The 19,443-nt window shown below is 40.7% G+C and overlaps 1 protein-coding gene across 1 annotated transcript; it reads left to right on the top strand.

Annotated features, from left to right (window-relative positions):
* Positions 1–10,070: 10,070 nt before the first annotated feature.
* Positions 10,071–14,027, top strand: LOC111255017 (uncharacterized). Its single transcript, XM_022816642.2, has 2 exons — positions 10,071–11,781; positions 12,887–14,027. The coding sequence occupies exon 1, from the start codon at positions 10,272–10,274 to the stop codon at positions 11,511–11,513; it is 1,242 nt and encodes a 413-aa protein (XP_022672377.1). The 5' UTR covers positions 10,071–10,271; the 3' UTR covers positions 11,514–11,781; positions 12,887–14,027.
* The last annotated feature ends 5,416 nt before the right edge of the window (positions 14,028–19,443 follow it).

Genomic DNA, 19,443 nt, shown 5'->3' on the forward strand with positions numbered 1-19,443 from the left:
AATACAATACGTGAGTTACTAAGGCAAGCTTACATATTTGAGCGTTACAGAAAAAATGCACTGAGATACGTCTGGGTCCAATAATAGTTAAAGTACATGGCCAAAAAAAAATCACCGCTTTGTTAATAAATCCAATTCACCACAGCGAAATGTTTAGAAATTTTATAATTGAATCTCTACAATTCTAAGGTAGTAGCAGAGCAGCCGGACACAGATGAAAACTTATAGCCCTGAAGCCATTTTGTACCCTGCTCTTTATTACATGTACATATACGGTTGACTGCCCAAGTATATTTTCGTAGCCTCATTTTTAAAGTTTAACTTGACATACTCTAGGTAAGCGCTAACAGGCAAGCGAAATGCGTTTTCTTCTTAATCGTCACTTCGTCCTCGTATTATCGGCCTTCTCACCATACACATTGCAGAATATTATGTAATTGATTCCAATCGCAACATATTCAGTGTTTCAGTTTTATAGATGTAAGAACGAATCTTAACGGTTTCGGCTGGAAAGTTCAATACTTCCTATAGACGTTGCTTGACAAATCTTCCTAAGGTCTTTTGCAATAACGGTACATATATGATCATTAAGGCCCAGAGCCTAGTATTTAGCACAGCGTACATAAAGCGTACAACAACGCGCGCGAACTTGAAATTATGTACAACCCAGGACCAATTGCGTTGTTTAGTAACGCTGTAATCTCGCCTAGTTTGTCCTGTGCCCATGGTTGAGTAGGCCTTACTTGGTGATCTAGGTGATGAGGTGTTGTTATGTCCATAAATGCGCAAATAAAAATCATGTTATAGCAAGATTTACTTCAGTAGATGACATACCATTTTTGGGGTCAGTCTTGTAGAAAAAGGAACAACGGCATTTGGTGGAACATATATAGCACAACTAGGACGTTCCGTAGTTACATGTAGCGATTCATACAATTGATGAGCCTGTTCCAAGCAGGAATCACAAGCTTACCATCTGCAATTTCCATGGCCATTGCATAAATCATCATTTCTACAAGTATGTGAGTTATGACAAACTTGGCTCTACCCTGGCAAAAGCAATACGCACCTAACTTATCATAGATGTGCACGCCTATTGGTAGGTTAGTGAATTATTTGTGCGCATCATGGAAAAAGACAAGGACCGTTTAATTTCATATCAAAGACTACCTTTTGGCTTATTGCCAGTTGATAAGCCTTGCGAGAACAGTTGAGTTTGGCAAGCAGTCAAGTCAATATAGTGCCATGACATAAATGGGCCGGAATGCACACAGCAAGCGTCAAGCGTTGGGTAATGGCCGACGTTCTTGTCCAAGAACCGGGCACCTCTATTTGCCCGAAGGTCGTGAGATACAAAAGATTATAGAAAACCTAGGAAAGCGCAGGGCCTATATAGGCAAAGGAAAAAAAAAGAAGAGAAAAGGCTAAACGAAAAGTAGGGGGTCTATTGTTGACGCTGAGCTAGAAACAACGGCAATGACAGGATATTTATCATCACATTACAAAAAAACAGATGTTGCCGGCGCTGCAATGCGGAGAGTGACGACCGTGCCATCCTTGTGTTTAATGGCGTTGCTCCTGGACTTTCCCATCTACCCTGTAACCTGAATCGAAATGAAACAATCACTGCAGCATCTGCAAGTGGTGGATGTGCCAGCTACTTTGCGCGTGTGTCCCTACGGGGAGGGATGTCCAGGGGACGGCTGAAGCTGCAGCCGCAATGACCTCGAGCGGATATGGAGTTAACGAGAACGGGCAGACAACGTCGGTTGCCTGTGAAGCTTAATGAGCCAGATGGAAATTATCAACCGATATGTAGCTGCCTTCCCCTTTCTTTACACACTTCTCTGTTGTGTGCTAACGATCAGTAGATCGATCCATTGACGCTAGACTTCTGCCTGTTCAAGATTTACTCTAATATGGGTGTGAGCGAAAGCGTTTGTGTGTATTTGTCTATAAGTAACCGAATGTACGGAACATATGTGAAGAGATTTACCTGGGCATAGGGAAAAATAAGCTTTTATGACACCATTAATAGTTGGCTGGAGGAAAAATATTCAAGAGAGGTCTTTGGAGCATAACGCGCTCCATAGATGTATCTATACCACGGGTGAGGCTATCGAAAGGGTAAGTGTATTCGTGTTTTAGCGAGAGGCTTATTTAATTAGACGAGTATTGTAAAGGAATTGGCAAAATAATAGGAAAGCAAATAATTAAATATCAACTTTACAGTACGTCGGTAGGTGCTTAATTTAGGCATGTAGGTTTGTAGTAGGACACTAACCACAAGTGTATTGATTTTTAAGTCCTTTCACCTACGATCTTCAATGGCGACTAAAATAAATGCGAAAAATATATTACAACAATGCTTCTCAAAAAGTAAGGCCACATGAAGATAAGACACGCACATAATAAACGAAATTAAATCGTAGTCGTATCCAATACCGTCGTGCAGTGAATAGCACGTTTACCTGGCGACTCCTGCAAAATTTACGACGCTCAGTGGCTTTGTTACCGTTCTTCCCGTCACACCTTTCCTCGTCATATCCGCCACTGGATGCTTCATTTAAACATATCTTTAAAGACGTCGTACAAATAATAAAAATGACCAAACTAATTTAAAGGGAACAGTGACTACGCCATTCAGAATAGTTCCTAAGTTTTTACCGCAACTTGAAGCAAAGCCGTAGTGCATTACCGTCTTAAGCACTATTCGTATACTTAAATAGAAGTTCTTGTTAGAAAGAAATTTGAAATCAGTCCTATTTGCAACAGTCAGTTCTCAGGCAGTCTACAAATGGATAGATTTAGATAGTAGATAAATTTAAATGGCCAAGCCTCTAACTGAAAGAGCTAGGAGTCGCTGTTTCAAGTTCCGCCAGCGGCGCGGAGCCCACAACTTGTGTGAACAATAAAGATTCTACAAATACATATGTAGAAGATAAGAAAATACAACAAAGAATTCTACGATACCGCGCGAGGATTTAGGATATATAGGGATTTTATTTACAGCTCCTTAAGGCCCAGAGGACTCTTCCTACTCGGAGCGAGCCTACCGTTTGGTGCCTGAATGGGTAAAAATAAGGTGGTCTTTAGCGAAATGGCCTAGCTTTTTTTACATCTCGCATGGCCTCTTCTTGCGAGCACTGTTGCGCCACGCCCAGGAACGCCGCTATACGCTGATCAGAGAGACAGAGAAAGGGGACACGAGGACACGCTAAGGAAGCGTACCTTATAATGACGCTCCAGTAGGGGATTATGCCCAGTTCGAAGATTAAGGAGACGATTCTTCTTGTCCTGATTCTTATACATGTACATAGACTTGGTGATTAAGCCTCGGTCTTTATCAACAATTCTAATCAGTTCGTTGAGGTTCATATAACAGAGCTGACAGAAAAGCACTATCAGCCATGTAACGTTCAAGCGAACTAACCTAATCTGACCGTACTGATTTTTAACCTAGGCTAGCGGTTGTTATTACTGACAGCTTCTTTTTGAAAGTCTATAAACCATACTTTGCAAAATTCGAGATCGGGACAGAATAAAGTATCGCTAAACAGTAAAATATCATTTGGCGTTTCGATGAGTAATTTACACTTTGTGTAGTATGCATGCAGCCTGTTTTAAGCAAGTAAAAACGGAAGCGCTAAAATGAAGTTCTGGCAGTTGGCTTTATAACATGGGCATATTTAAAGTCGAGCTTACTCTTGTGTCACATGGGCTTGAAATGGGCGAGTTGGAAAAATCTGTCTACAAAAACCGATAACAAAGCCGTAGGAATGACGACCCTTTTAGTGGAGTGCTCGAGCTATTTGAAGGTAATGTCAAAGGACTACGTTGCTTAAGGCGATGGCTGAAGAAGCAGATATTTAAAATCCCTTCCTTTAAAATCAGTATCATATAAACGTTGCCGTATGAGTATTATATTGCACGCAGAAATGTCGTAAGCATAGATAAATTGTGATTGGCTGGCAAAACGTATTGAAAGGGATTATGCATCTGATCACATAAGCCCATAGGTGGCAAGTAAACGAGAGTCAAAGGAAGACTATGAGAACGAGAGTCGTTTTATCTGCATTGCTAACTACCATTTATAGAGTAAATAAGTTTGTACAAATGGACGTGCCAGGAGGAAAAAAAGTGTATTATAATATCTACCTTATTTCGCCCACTATCGAGGTGGAGAAAGCTGCTAAAACACCGCGAAATATTGATCGCGTGTACAATGTACACCTGATGCCTTAATGAACTGATTAAAGGTGCCCTGCAAACTTCAAGAGTTGTCAGTCATTGATGAGAAGATTTCTGAAAGTATTTTTGAAAACAGCTTGGGAACTGGCCAACAAGGTGTGATTATTATACATATATATATATATATATTATAAAGGTGTTACCAGCCATCTTCACTCAATGGGATAAGCTACAAAGCAAACGACATATTGCGAAGGTTACCACCAGAGCTGATCGGAGTGGTTTTTGATAAAGACAGCTCGAGTGGGAAATTCTTTTGCACCCATAATGCACCCAATCGACTTTTAAATATCATAACAATAGAGTTGACAACACAGAGGCTCCCTGAAGCTTGTTCAACGATTTGTTTGACACTTGAAAATTTCCGGCGACAGGAGATAGATAGGTAAATCGGTTAAGATGGAACGTTGTGTGTGTAAAGTAAGTATTTTTTTGCTGGAGTTCGGGAAAAGCACTGTGTATGTTGTTGATATGATAAGCCGCCAGTTTTTTCTGACCTGAGTCTAATACTCGAAGCCGTTAGACGTTTGCTTGGGCAAACTTTGATAAAAAAAAAACACCTCATTTACATCTGAAACTATTCGTTATGAATGCACGCGCCTTCAGAAGAAATGGATCCGTTATTAAATTAATGAAATCGATAGTAATCGACAAAATTTCCATAATTTTCCGTAAAAAAAATGATCGTAATATTTATTATATTTATTATTATAATAAACCGGATACGGGAACGAACTAATTTAAATGCCGCGTACAAATAAATACAAGCTTCTATTTTATATTAGTTGTATTATTATATGAGTATATTTATTTTTGTCATAGGACACTGATATGGCACTATAGGTCACGTAAGTGTTGCTTGATGCGTGATACTGCGAAGTCCGCTAAATACTCACTCCGCTATACCCTAATAATGAAGATTTTTCCCATAATCTAATCGGATCATCTCATTATGCTAACGAAGCACACGCTAACCATTCTATTAAGGTTTATACAACGATTGGATGTAGATATCTATGTCATTACCATTTCGGCACTTTCTAATTAGAACAGATATGTGATATGGCGCTATGGCGTCGTCCTTGACTTCTGATCTGTAAGTTGCTAGCACCATTGACAGGATAGGACCCTAATTCTATTTCTCTAAACACCTGCTACGTTCGCGGCCTACTAGAAAATCTGTATCATTCAACATATACAAGATGCCGGGAGAGAGAAATTTTGCGATGTCGAGGCGCCGCCGATTGAGCTACGACCTGCAACATGGCAAAAAATTCACACCCAGATCCTGTTCAACGTCGGAGCTTGTATCGGGACGTCATCTGTTGGTTGGTAGCCACTCGAGTGTCAATCTGCTGGGCTGATCGTAAACGTCGATCCGAATGGGGAACGGCAGGAATACGAGATGAGATCAAATGGGGTGCTAAAATGACATGATCGTTGACGCGTTCACGTCGGTTGTGGGTTATGTTATTTATTAAGTATAATGTAATGCTTAATTTCCAAAAGATGTCTGTAACGGCAGAGTAAATCACAACACAAATGATGTAGCAATTTCGCAAAGTGCATCATTCTATCGAGTAAACGCTCTGCTTTGTCTAACGTACAGGAAATCAAAGTAATAACAATTGTCCGCAGCGTAATTAGAGCATATGTATGTTTATTATAACAGGAAATTATGTTTAGGATATGCAAACGTGCGTATGAGTGTCTCAATGTATTTTTTGAGTGTATTTTTTCCAGTTTCGTTAGTTACCCTTTGCCAGAAATAACTAACGCAAATGCTTTCATTTAAAGTATATTTTGCTTCTATAGATGGGTGTAAAGTTCGTCTCCTACTCCTTTGTCACCCCCTTTTAGAACACGACGTATTGGGGGGTCTCAGAGTGTGGGAACTTTTCTCCGAAAAACACCAGCTTCGTTATTTTAGAAATATAACTACAATTAAAGTTGTTGATAGCATCGGGAGGCACTGAATCGAAATCGATTAAACTAGAACAAACCAGAAACTAGTTTTTGAAAAAAAAATGGCGAAACCTACTAATAGAAATATAGAAAACTTCCTATGTTCGCAGCATATACGTTTTGAAGGGATTTTAATCCAGTTGTTAAAATTATCATATTTTAAGAAAAGATGCATTGATTTTGAAAGCCTGAATTAATGCACCCTTTTCAATCGATTTGCATGTATGCCTCGCTTCATATCCAGGTTCTATTATAGGTTGTAAAATTTTTAGATGTATTATGATATAATATATTTACGCGTAGTTTTTCATGTAAAAATGGTCTTATGAAAGTACGGGCAATAATTAACAGTACATAGCACCTCCAGTAAAACAGTATAAATAATTTAGATTTTATCTGTCTCAGAGCTACAACTGTCCCCCCAACAGATATATTGATCTGGTCATCTTTTAGCGAATCCATAGAGCTTGATTGTTTACCTACATCCTAAACAATGTTTGCCTACGTCGACAGATTTATCAGGCCAGATTAGCCTACCTAATCATCTGTACAATACCATTCTACAATGAAACGGCCTTGCAACTCTAGTACCATTAGATATCTATGCGTCTTCTAACGCAGTGCACAGAAGCAGTAACATGAAGGCGTAATGCGACTCTGCACGAAAACCTCTTTTCAACCTTTGAATGGCATTAGCATGTCTACGTAGATATGTCAGTTACCTTGGATAAAAGCTATGAGAAAATAAAATAACAAAAATATGTCTATTCAGTAATATGAAACGTTACGGTGTGTGGGTAATATGGGAAATAGATAAGCAACCATATTACGGAGACATGGCCTAAAAAGTTGTCTAACTTTTTAGGCCATGTCTCATGTAGCGCCGAAGTGAAGCTCAGGAATCTTTTTTATCAGGGAATATGATAGCGATTGACTAATTGTCTCACGTCATAGTTGTAGTGGCATTCTTCGGGCTGGCTGCCATAATCCACTATTTTTTTTTCGATCGTTAATCCTTTATGAACAACCTCACAACAGTAAGAGAGCATGATAGAATTAGCACTAACTTCAATTTCGGGTCTATTGAAGACTCTCTTATATTCCACATATGAACACATTGATGAGACACTGGATGGACCGGGAATTTTAGCCCAAGATTCTTTTATTGGTATCATTCCTGACACGCATAAAGCGTTTCGAGATTCGGAAGCCGGCTACTGTCTGCTCCTGATACCGCAGGGGAACATGGCTTCCGTACGAGGGAGAGCCTTTGGCTTTTAGCTACAAGAAATTAAACTTTTACTTCTTGAGAGCCATATTCATTGATATGGCGAATGTATATTTCGTGGGATATTTTTAGCTATAGTAATTACCATGTTTTCAAATTAATGTTCCTACGTAGATCTTTAAAATCACTCATTACGATATAATGGTTTTCCTCTCATAATGTCGCTTGTAACGAAAGACTTGGTTAGCGTATAGCGGTGTGAGTTATGAATGTTGCTTTGAGGAAACCTCAAGATCTTAAACGAGACATAGAAAAGACAATGGCCAGAAAACAGGAGTTAAAATTGGGGGCTCTTTGCTATGCGCCATACTAAACAGACATGGTTCCAATAAATTACTATTAACCTCAGAACGCCAGCAATTTCTTGATAAGAAGATTATTAAATCTCAATATGGTGCTAATTTTGCCATTCGCTATTTCATAGACTCTCGTACCCCAGACTGGCACAGCAGCGGAATAAATCAGTTGTCATTCAAATGGCAAATGGGTATAAATAATAATGGTGCGCACTTCGATCGAAAATAACAGAACTAAGCTTGTGAAAGGAGTTCATTATGTCACGTTTCATACTAAACGACCTAATAGAACAGCTTTCGTCATCAAAGCACGTGCTGTGATCTTAAACGGCTACTGTCTCCTCAGGGTATTGTCCTTCATTAATTCTGCTCGGAGGCAGGCCACTCCGATCTACGCTTTCCGTGAAGGACAAATGGAGAGATACGTTTGAAAAGCATGACTTAGTGTCACATCCCTTTCTGGGAGGCATCGTCCCCAGACGGCTCTCCAATGATCCTTGTTGATGACCATGGGCACATTTACGTGAGATGAGATTCAATACTAATATTACGAACGAACAAAACCTTTTCAGCCTTATTTAAGGTTAACCATCGAACTTTTATAAGTGATCTCTTAAGAGTACGCCAATGGGATAAAATTTGATCTTCGCTTGCATCAGGTACGTGCTGTGAAGGGGCTATTTTACGGTGATAAGGCAGACTAAGAGACAACAACGACAAGAGTGGCGGGAAAGTCCTCCCTTTACTCTGGACTCAGGACTCTGGGAATTTACTTAGAGTATGTCTGTGTCATACATGCCGTACGATGCCATTTTTTCACCCAAAATAGTCAAACTAGTATTTCTCACTCCAAAGCTCGTAATTCAACATCAGCGCTTGCGTATTCCTATTAAGATTTGAGCCTACTGCAATTGGAACATCTGGAAACGAGCAGATATTACTGTTGAGATATTTATCGCCTCTCCTATTTGCACGCATCTCTACTGAAGTGTCCAAAGGCGTGTACGTCCTGATTTAAATCAAAGCAACCCTCTCCGTCGTAGAGAAAAACGTTTCCACTGCACTGTCACAAAAAAAAAACCGGATTCACAAATGGTCTTAAAATGGACCAAGGCTGATCCATTGGTCTATTCAGGCCAAGTAAGGACGAACCGATTACTCTCGGCTTGGCACTTGATATTTCGTGTTCTTAACGAGCCAGATGACTATATCAAAGCAGAGGCATACGTTACCACCATGAGGATTTCTAAGGAGTAAGAACCCCTCAGCCTGTCCTTATAATGGTATCTGTAGCGAGGTTGGCAACACAAAAACTTGCAGTCGTATGGCTGAACCCCGTGACAATTACCTCAGATTTGGCCCGATTGCCAACTAGCTTCCAGTCGTTTTACCTGGTTCGTAGTGGTGATTTATTTCTATTGAAACGGTTATTCATTGTTAGCTCTAACTCGTATTGTTTACTTTAAAGGTCGCACCCATTTTATTTGAATCACCTGGATAAGAATACTCAATACGAACAATAAATATTGGTGAATTTTATTTATTAGGCTAATATCTTTCCCTTTGCAGCGGAAGACCTGAGAGTAGTAAAACTTGAGCTTTCTTCTCTCATTAAAATGAGGTTTGGCAGATTTAAAAATCTACCAAACGCTAATGAAACTGACGAAATGTCACTTGCGATTCGGTAATAACGTTTAATTTTTTTTTTCGGAACGATGGAATCTGTTTACGCGACTTATTTACTCGTAGAAAAAAACATACATCTGTTGGGTCGGGCGGGCAAGCTATTTAGTAATAGTTCAGTCTTTCGGTGAAGCCCAGATAGGTAGGTACCTATAGTAATATCGAGATATGCTGAACCAGCTGGCTTCATGACTTAAACCCTATCAGTAGGCACAATTGCTAGAACGGTATCGGAAATACCCGATATCTTCGAAATATTATGTTGACGGCTTTATGTGCGTGCTGTGCTTATCGTTCGTTACTTCGACCAGCGATATCAACCGAAACTGGTTCCAAATGAGGAATTTACTGCGACAAGGACTGATATTACCTTCCTCAACTCAAGCTTGGTCCAGTATTCGTTAGCTCCATAGGTGTTTCCGTACTAAATGAGATAACAGCTTCTTAGGATTTCAGTCACAACGAAGATCTCGCACTACATATTTTAGCTAAAAAATCGTTATCGTGCTAATCTGAAGTCATTATTTCGCTCCGATACCTATATATAAGATACTCCAATTAGCCTAAATGATAAAGAGTTATCGGTTGACACCGGACACAAACGAAGCTTTGAATGGAAATTCGGGATCTGTTCTTTCGCTTAGTGTCTAGTAGTTGTGTTCTGTTAGCTGGCGGATAAATTGACCATTTCAAATTACCTTACCGCTGTTGTTGCCAGCGGTAGCTACTGAGAAACCGCACGTGAAATAAACATTCGTGTTGTTCATTGAAGGGCGGAGCTGGGCGTAATGGGACGAAAACGAGCCATAAACATTCGAAATTATGCTGCTCGCGTATCTAACGAAGCGCCCGCTAAATGCCGCCAAATCAGTAACATCCCATATTCACAACGGCTCCAGCAGTCATCGACAATATGCAGCAGAAGAAAACTAACCCACTCTTACTCTAACACCGCTGCCTTTCCGTACTATGAGCGGGCGGGTGGGCTTATGTATCCACCCCTTCAACTTTTCCTAATGCCACTTGTCAACACGTACGATTTAGGCAACAGCGGTTCCATACTCCCATCGCAGCTGAGTCATATGCCTCATATACGATCAGCGGTCGAGCAGCCGGCGCGGACCGTTAATCAGCTAGGGCCATATACTTTCCAAATAATGCCAGATAGTGTGCAGCCAACAACAAACAATACCTGTCGCACAGAGCCATCGCTTGCGCTTCAGCGACCCGCGCCTGGTTACTGGGCGAGACTACCTTCACCTACACCTGTAGTAGCGAGCCTGGCCCGAGGACATGAACCCAAACCGGTTTATCGGATAGGTACACTTGATGAACCTACTCGAACTGAGCTTATGGATGGAGCGATGGTGAGCGATGGTCTAATTGACCTCTACTTGAAACTAATTGTTAAGCGTGCAGAGCAGACATGTCGCAAACAGAAACTGTGTGTTTACCCGTCGTACACTCTAATCTTCGACATAGATTATAGTTTATCGGTAATGAATAATATATCAAGCAATCCCGAAGTCTTCGATATGCTGCTGTTCCCAATGGTCTTAGGTGTAATCGACGAGACAGATGAACTTCGTCAAAAAGAAAAGCAGTACAGAGAGAGAAATGAAAAAGATGACTACAGAGATGGAAAAGAAACATATGAAAACGTTAAAGCCGTATATAAGAAACAAGGCTATGGTGAACACTGGGCCTTGGCCGCATTCAAAAAGGCCACTAAATCTATACACTATTACGATTCTTTATGGCGCGTTACAACACAGAAACGCGAGATTGAAATCAACACAAAACTGAGTTGGATTCAGTACTATATCAACGAACATATGCAGTTCGTACCTCGGATCCGAAAGGAACAACGAGGAGTACCACAACAAAGCAATGATACCGACTGTGGTATCTTTGTTTGTAAATACGCCGAGTGCCTTGCGTTTGGTATGGACATGGATTTCAGCCAGAACGAAATGACAGCTATTCGCCAAGAAATGGCGAATGAATTGGCTGCAGCAGCTGCGCAATGACAGAGGATCGCCAAGCGGCCTTAATCGGACAGTTTATAACCGCTCAGTGGAACTGCCGATTACTGACTGGCCTCTTGATCTTGTGCTCGGATCTGTGTGTGCATCTATATAATGTGCATCGATGCGTGTAACAGCCGCCACAAGTCAACTGCGGGTTTTTCTGCGTATCAATCGGAAAATCTCGATCAAGGTGACAGTGGTGGAGAGGCTGCCGACGGAATCAGATCGCGATTCCGATAAAATTAGACGCGGGCAAAATTCGAACTGAGTAAGAATTAAAATTTACTTCGTTGTTGTAGGCCGGCATTATTCTGCCTGTTCTAATTTTCAGTCATATTATTATTGCCAAGTGAGAGCTTTCTTTGTGGAGTGACAAATAGAAAGACAACTATTGTGCTCTCGGCGGTTATTTACAGTGTATGAAAATGTATCGATGAAGGTTTGAGGTCGACTAGAGAGAGATTTAGGAAGAGTACGAAAAGTTTATAGTATATGAAGTTTTTCGATTATTACTCGTCGTAGATCATTGCAATTGGTAGGTGAACATTCGGATAGATGTTACGACGCGTATCGATTGCGCCAGAGCTACAGTACAGCATTTGATAGAAGGCTTTTATCCTATTGGGTAGATCTGTTCTCGAAGTCTCGATTTCACTAGAACCGACGAATATTCGTCTGTATTATCTAGTCTTTTTCATTGTCCTTTCAGACATTGCTTGAAGCCTGCGATCAAGCTGCACCTAGTGGTTATTTTTTTTTTGGCATTAGGATAACGTTCATTTACCACCCTCACTGCATATCTGATGTCGATCAAGTACAAATAGTCGATTTGGACTTTTGGCCCGGCCAATGGTCACCTCGAATGCTAAAAAACTGATATCCTGTAGCGGATGATATGTCGTTCATTTGAACGTCCGTAAATATCAGTACAGATCAAATTCTAGAGCAAGCAGGGTAAACATAATCAAATAGTGTTGACCCTCAATAAAAGTGGGTATCCAGTCACTTGAACCTGTCGCTCGCCATTTTTTTTCGGGCCCCTTTAACACGAACAACGTTTCAGCAGCATTCAGTATATATGCGCTTCTCTGAATGTGAGCTTCAATGAACAGCTAGAGGAATTTATTTTTCCGCAATAGTCATTCAGCCTTTCCGTATTTAGAATACCCGACATGGTCGCATTCCGTATTAATCTCTGGTTAAATTATTCGGATCGGGTATTCAACCTAAACTCCTCGTAAGCAGAGTCTAGCTTAAAACACGCCAAATCAGCACGAAGCGTTTCAGAATTAGCGTGGGCACTGAACGGTACGACCTACAGCCTTTCAACGTAATGCCTCTGTTAATAAAAATCCCTTCGGTTTTTATTACAGACGCTCAATTCGGCAATGTCGTACGTCTATCTTAAAGCAATTACAAACTGCACGAAGTTTCGATACAGCCCGTTGGCGAACACGCTATATATCAAGTAGCTCCATGACATCACTGCAGACTGATCAATTTCCGTCGATCTTTGCACCGTTGACAGAATAACAGAAATACAATATATTCTCCATTGAGAGAAATACTTTTTAACCGACGTTAAACAAACATTTCCTGGCCACCGCCGCAGACATGAAGATTAACGTCCTCATTTCAACCGCGCATGCCGGCGTTACCACGTAACTGAAACGTTTCGGTCCCGCAACCAAAACTTCTAGTCCAGCCTCACCGAAGCCTTAGCAAGTCATTTGAAGGTTAGGCTTCGTAAAGACGATTTAGAGCATCTATCGGATGCAGATGTGATGGCTCGCAAAAATATAATTGATATTCTTACAAATGCTAGCTAAAAAATCTAGCCGAAGTTGTCGAACGTTTACGATGACTTAGGATCTAGAAGAGCATCAGCGCAATGTATAGGGTAATGTTAAATATACAGGAATTAATTTCTCATTATGCTAGGACAAGGTAAAGGAAGCTGCACCCGGCTAGGACGAGCACCAGACGTAGGCCGTCGTCTGTCCTAATCTTGAATACTTCGATACCTCGAAATATTTATCGACTGGAAAAGACGTGGTCGATATAAAGTTTGGATGGATTCACATCCATTTTCAAATTCGAGTCTCGTTTAAAATTTTTTTTTAAAAAAAGTTGCCAGCTTAAAATCGAACAGAAAAATGACATGCCGAAGCAGCATTCCTGCAATCACTATGGTGTTTTTGAGTACGTGGAGAGCGTCGTGCTTCATAGACAAATGGTTTTCAACAAGAGAACATGCTTGCCACTTATCATCAAACAGCAGCCGATATGGACGCAGAAAAAAAGTGTCCTCGGAAAGTAGTGTCCCGTGAGCAGCGTCACGAAGAAAATACAGCAAGTGAGTATAGGTGCAAGAGAAGAGCCGTCAACGAAGAAAGACGACGTACAGTAAAGCTGCTTCAATGTTTTTTTAGTGCGGACATTGCTTGTGGAACATGCATTAGGACGCTTTGGTCCACAGCCGTTACAGCACATGTCGGTTCAGAAATGAAACAATCTAAACTAGGAATAATGAATGTTATGGATTGGGAATCACGTTAATATTTGAACGAAAGATAACATTTGAAATAGATACGAATCAAAGCATTGACCGTTGTCGTTTTAGAGTCCTATGGCAACGGAGGTAACTTGTCAGTTAAGTAATTACCATGAAAGCAGTTGCTTCATAGACAGTTACTCTTTACCAAAAGGGTTATCCAGTAGTTGTCGCAGCTGGGTTGGATCAACAGGAAGCAATCTGAGAACAAACTAGATTTGGCTAGGGTGCAATTAACAGCGAGACCATTAGGGGCACCACGTAATCACCTAGAAAATTTCAAAATGAAAAGAGTTGCTAGCTTAGTACTGCCTAGTGGAGTACTGCGTTGTGGTTAAAGTCCTGTTTAAAAGCAATGTTTTCGATATCGGTAAAAGACCCATAAATAAATGAAGGGTAATCCACATGACGATTCACACCTTTGCTGTGAGCCACTGTGCTGCAAAGCCGCTGACCGTTGATGGTTATTAAAAAATATATTAACTGAAACACACACAAATACAGTAAATGCGGACATAACGGTTGAACTATCCCTCCAGTGACTCTGTTGTCTTCGATATGACCCTCATTAGTAACATACATTACCTCTTTGGTATGGTCTCTAGTAGCAGGTTCGAGTCCGTCGGTCCTTAGTCTGGAACACCTCACAGGTTTCAGCTCTCGAGCCCCTTTGAGAGGTACTATAATCAAGGCATGCGCCTGATAGTCACGAAATTTCTGCATGTTCTTCCGGGTGTCTCTTGGTATATTGGCCGCATGTTTTCTTTCATTCGAGACGTATTTCTCAGCGAAGCCTCGAACGATGTGACGTCGGAACAGAGCGCGCCGTTTGTATTGTGGGCATGCTTGTATCCTTCGCGTTTGCCCCTCCATTTCAACTATGTTGTCTAGTAATTACGTGGTGAATGAAAAACTGATGGTGGTGTCCATGCATTGTTGAGTCCAAATGATCCTTCTGCTTATTTTAGATTATTTGAAAGTACAATTATGCGTGCCAAAGTGTCGTTAAAGCGTTTGCCAATTTCTCACGTCTGTCCAGGAAATAAGCCTGAATTCCCTAATTTGAACATTGCAACCATTCTTGATGTGGTCACCGCCGAAACGCTTATCTGGAAAATTCTGTTCTCTCAAACTCCGAACATTCAGCGGATGATGTCACCAAGTAAAAATTGCACCCCAAAAGTGCTCATTAGTAAAAAGCTTAATCTACCCGACGGCGAGGTTCATAGCAATGTTTCCAACCAACAAGCGACTGTGTTATCTCGAGCTGCAACAAATATGGTATATATATATCTATGTATAAATATAGTGATAGCGAAGAACTATATCTAGTCACGCTTGTAAAACATTTTGTAACTAGGTTTCCAGTTGAATTATTTTTGCCTGTCAACTCGACATGGTGCCTAGTAAATTTTCAGCCCTGCCGGTTATCAAATGTTGGAACGCGTTTATCATGCGCATATGTACTGAAGTGAAGTGAATGAGTGTGGTAGCTTTGCAAAGGCCGATCCAAGTGAATGAGTGTGGTAGCTTTGCAAAGGCCGATCCTGGTCTTTAAAGATGATTGTTGTATTTGGTTATATACTAAACATGATATAATCTTGAAATTGTCTGGACACACGTGGGTCTTCAGTTTGCAGTCTGACGTTCCGTTGATCCTGCTACCCTTCTATATACCTAGCACCATCGTTACGTTCGTCTATCAACCTATAAGAAGCACGTACTTGCTTCTTTTTACTCGTTAAATGAACAGATATAATTGTGCTAATCAGGAGCATATTCGGATTTCAATTATCTTTTTTATTATTAACGATATTCAATTATAATTTATATGGTTTGAATTGACCTTGAACGTATGTGCGAGTTCTAATGACTGATACAATCTGTTGTCTGAATCCGGACGCAAACGAAGCCTTTGGTTGCTTCTAAGATTGCCCTACCAAAATGCTGCTCGTATCATGTCATAAACAGATAGCCTGAGACGCAGCCACAAGACGAGCATGCGACTAGGTCTAGCGACGTTAGTTATCAGCACTGCTGTGTACCAGCTCAGGAAATAAGGGATAATCCTATTGTACGCGTGAATATCAACTCTTTGTACTACACTCTACTGCGCCACGTACTCGTTTCCGGCTCCGTAGCAAGTGGTTTTGCCTCTCGTGGTATAACTCGATTTCTCCCAAACGCCAGTCTTATCCAACCCCACTAGCTTCACCCTTGAAAAACATAAGATTTCCCTCAACACCTAGAAGCCGATTGTTCACGAACAAGTGGTGAACGTCGGATTGCCTAGTATCAGTGCACCTCGATAATGTCAGAGAATTAGCACGCAATCTTTGTGTTCTCCTTAGTTCTGTTTATCTTGAGTATCCTCTATAATGGTTAGCAATGGTACATTTAAAATCCACCTCTGTCATCACTGAGTATGTCTAATAAGGGAACAAGCAAAAAATTGATGTTTGTTCAACATTACTTATGCTCAATATACCTCTAACGTTTTAAATCAGATTATATCTCGACCTGAGATGAGAATTACCAACTTACTGGCGTTTTTCATCTGCATTGGGTCATCAATTTAAAAACAACAAGAATGAAGAGAAACGCAAAAACTATAACCCGAATCTATAGAATGCCCGTGTCTCAAACTATAGTTAGATTCTTTCTCCGTGTTAAAATCTGCGATGGACACATATGGTAAGCTTGCGAGAATTCAAGCCTATGTAAATGAACACTACAGACTTTTGGAAAGCTTTACCGTGTGGTGCACGTACTGCGGGGAACTGTTCTGCTATCTTCGGTGTCAAGTATTCCAAAGTCGTAATGCTAGGAAAAGCAATGATATTCAGTCAAGCGCGAAGGCTTGAAATACGTCAGCAGATAACGACAGAAGAAATGGGTAGAGAGGGTGACCTGCAATATAACCAAAGGGCGGAAGCTGCGCGCCAGCGCTGGGATTAAAAATTAGGTTTCTACCCCGTACGTGCCAATGAATGTATCAGTATTCCTGTTGTCAGACTCGTAAAAAAACTAGCGTGTCTGCGCGTTGCAAGAAATCGCGTTTCTGGCGGTTTTGAAAAAACGGAAGTTTGAAATTTAAACTGAGGACAAAATTTTGCTCTAGAGCGCTAACTAAAGGCGCGGCTAAATGATGAGTCGTAATTAAGCAATCGAAACGTGTGTCTTTTCTACGCAGTTACTATTGCGTTGAATTTCCAAAATTTAATATCTGTAGTTGTGAAAGTTTAGACTATATCACTGCTTTGCAAAGGAAGTACTCTGGCTGGTTTGAACTTAAGAATTGAGAGGCGTTTGCAACATGGAACGTAGTTAGAGTTTATATAGTATCACTTCTATTGCGGAGAATTATTTCGTGTTGTTTGTTCGATCATGTTCGACTAGCGCGAAACATGATTAAGGTTTGAAACTAAACGCAGACGCATCGTTTCGTGCTAAACGCAATACTCAAAAGCACCGCCGAACGTCACTCTCGTGACGAGTATTTCTTGAGGCTGTAAAATTGAAATTATGCTCATTCCAGAGATTAGATGTTTTGATATAAACAACCCACAAATTCTTCATGTAGTCAACACGCAAATCTAAATGCAGCCAGCGAACTATTATGTTATTTTTTAGATCGATTAGCACCGCATTCATTCATTGTCTATTTACTTAATAGGAGTATTTGTGAACGAAAGTAACTGCCTGAAGAATGGTTCTACCGTTGCCATGGATCATGTTGTCCTGGCCGATGCAATTTACAACAGACGTCGTGCGGCACAGAAACGAGCGTTTCTAGGGCTCTTCCTGTCGTGAAACAACCGAATCAGTTGTCCAAAGCAGGGTGTTTAAATGAGTTTTTCGTTAAATCGTTTATCTAAGAAAAGAAGGATAAGGTGTTCAAGTGACTATAATAAGACTACAGGATCTGAACCGGGTTGCGTTGATTCGCTGTATCTCTTTCTACTCAATTGTCATGTACTTTTGCTGAGTCGAAGGAAGCGAGCCTAGTCTTGAACGGATGGAAAAGTTGTTCGTCAACTTCTTCCATTCTTTTTTTTTAAAAGAAAAACAACATTTACATGTTTTAAACGTTTCAAATTGATGCCCCTGTAGTAATATAAAGAATTTTGTCTACGTTTAAAGCAGTCTATTGAAGAAACTATAGCCTAATGTAATAGTCACAACGCTTTTTGTGATAAAATACAGGGACAATAGGAAGACTCTTCCTATAATTCCTCTGGAGTTAACTTCAGCTTACTACTTAAATTCCTAATAATGAAAATTTAATAATTTAGTAATTTATTAATATAATAAGTCGAGCAGGACGTAGCTGGGCAGATTTATGAAATGAAAAAAAATGAAATCGTGGGCCCAATGCACAACAACTGGAACTAGTGGAGGTACAGGGAGAACGGTCTACCTCGAGATCTAGAGTTTACGGTCAAGAGGAAGGCCAAAATGGAGGATGGACTGAAACGGCTCAAAGGGAAAGAAGATGAAATGACCGTTCCTGCAAGTCATGGTTTCGAGGTAATATCAAACATATACCGAACCATGGCCCAAGCTGATAAAGGGGTCCAGGGTTTAGTGGTTGAGAGTCCCACAATACCGGACAAAGAGTAGTCATGTCCTGCCCTTAACCTCCAAAAAAAAAAGATTTATGAAATGGCAGGGTAACCGTACAAGTAGCTCTTAAGCTTCGTAATAGATTCTTAATCTTTTAATTGACTGTGAACGCTAAGAATCCTCTAAGATTGACAACTGATTTCTTCGCTTGATTTTTCGCGCCTGGACGACCTTCGTTTCACGAACGTGCGAATTATGCACCGATCCAAGCCTTCGGCATAATACATCTATAACGATCTACGGAAAATAACGGACGTTGAAAGCGACTGATCGCGTTGATCGACCGTTACGATGCACACGAAATTTTCAGATAGACGCCTGCTCACCATCTCTGAACGTTACAGATGCCGTTCTTCTATACATCGACAACTGACGAACATATTTCGAAGCTGCACATAAGAAACCCTGAAAAACTTCGCCGAATAGTTTGGAAAACTCGTAAGATAAATACTACACTCGTCGTAAAGTTGCGCGGAAAAATTCAGCGAGAAATAGTGTGAGAAATGAGTGTCCTGAAAAACATTATACACGTTCAAGATTTTTAGCGGTGTTTTCCATCAGAGATCAATGATGATCGCTCTGTACGATTAACGCGACAATAGCTTGGTGTCCGCTGATGCCAACCCGCTGCTACAATGTTATCTTGTATACTACGCGGGAATCCCCGCAGGCTTCGTTATTTGACAAGGCCTTTTGTTTTCTGCCCACCAACTGGTTCCTGGTGTCGATTTATTTTAAGGAGCAGTATAG

The sequence above is a fragment of the Varroa destructor genome, unplaced genomic scaffold (genome assembly GCF_002443255.2).
Source record: "Varroa destructor unplaced genomic scaffold, Vdes_3.0 BEIS01000007.1, whole genome shotgun sequence".
NCBI lineage: Eukaryota > Metazoa > Arthropoda > Arachnida > Mesostigmata > Varroidae > Varroa > Varroa destructor.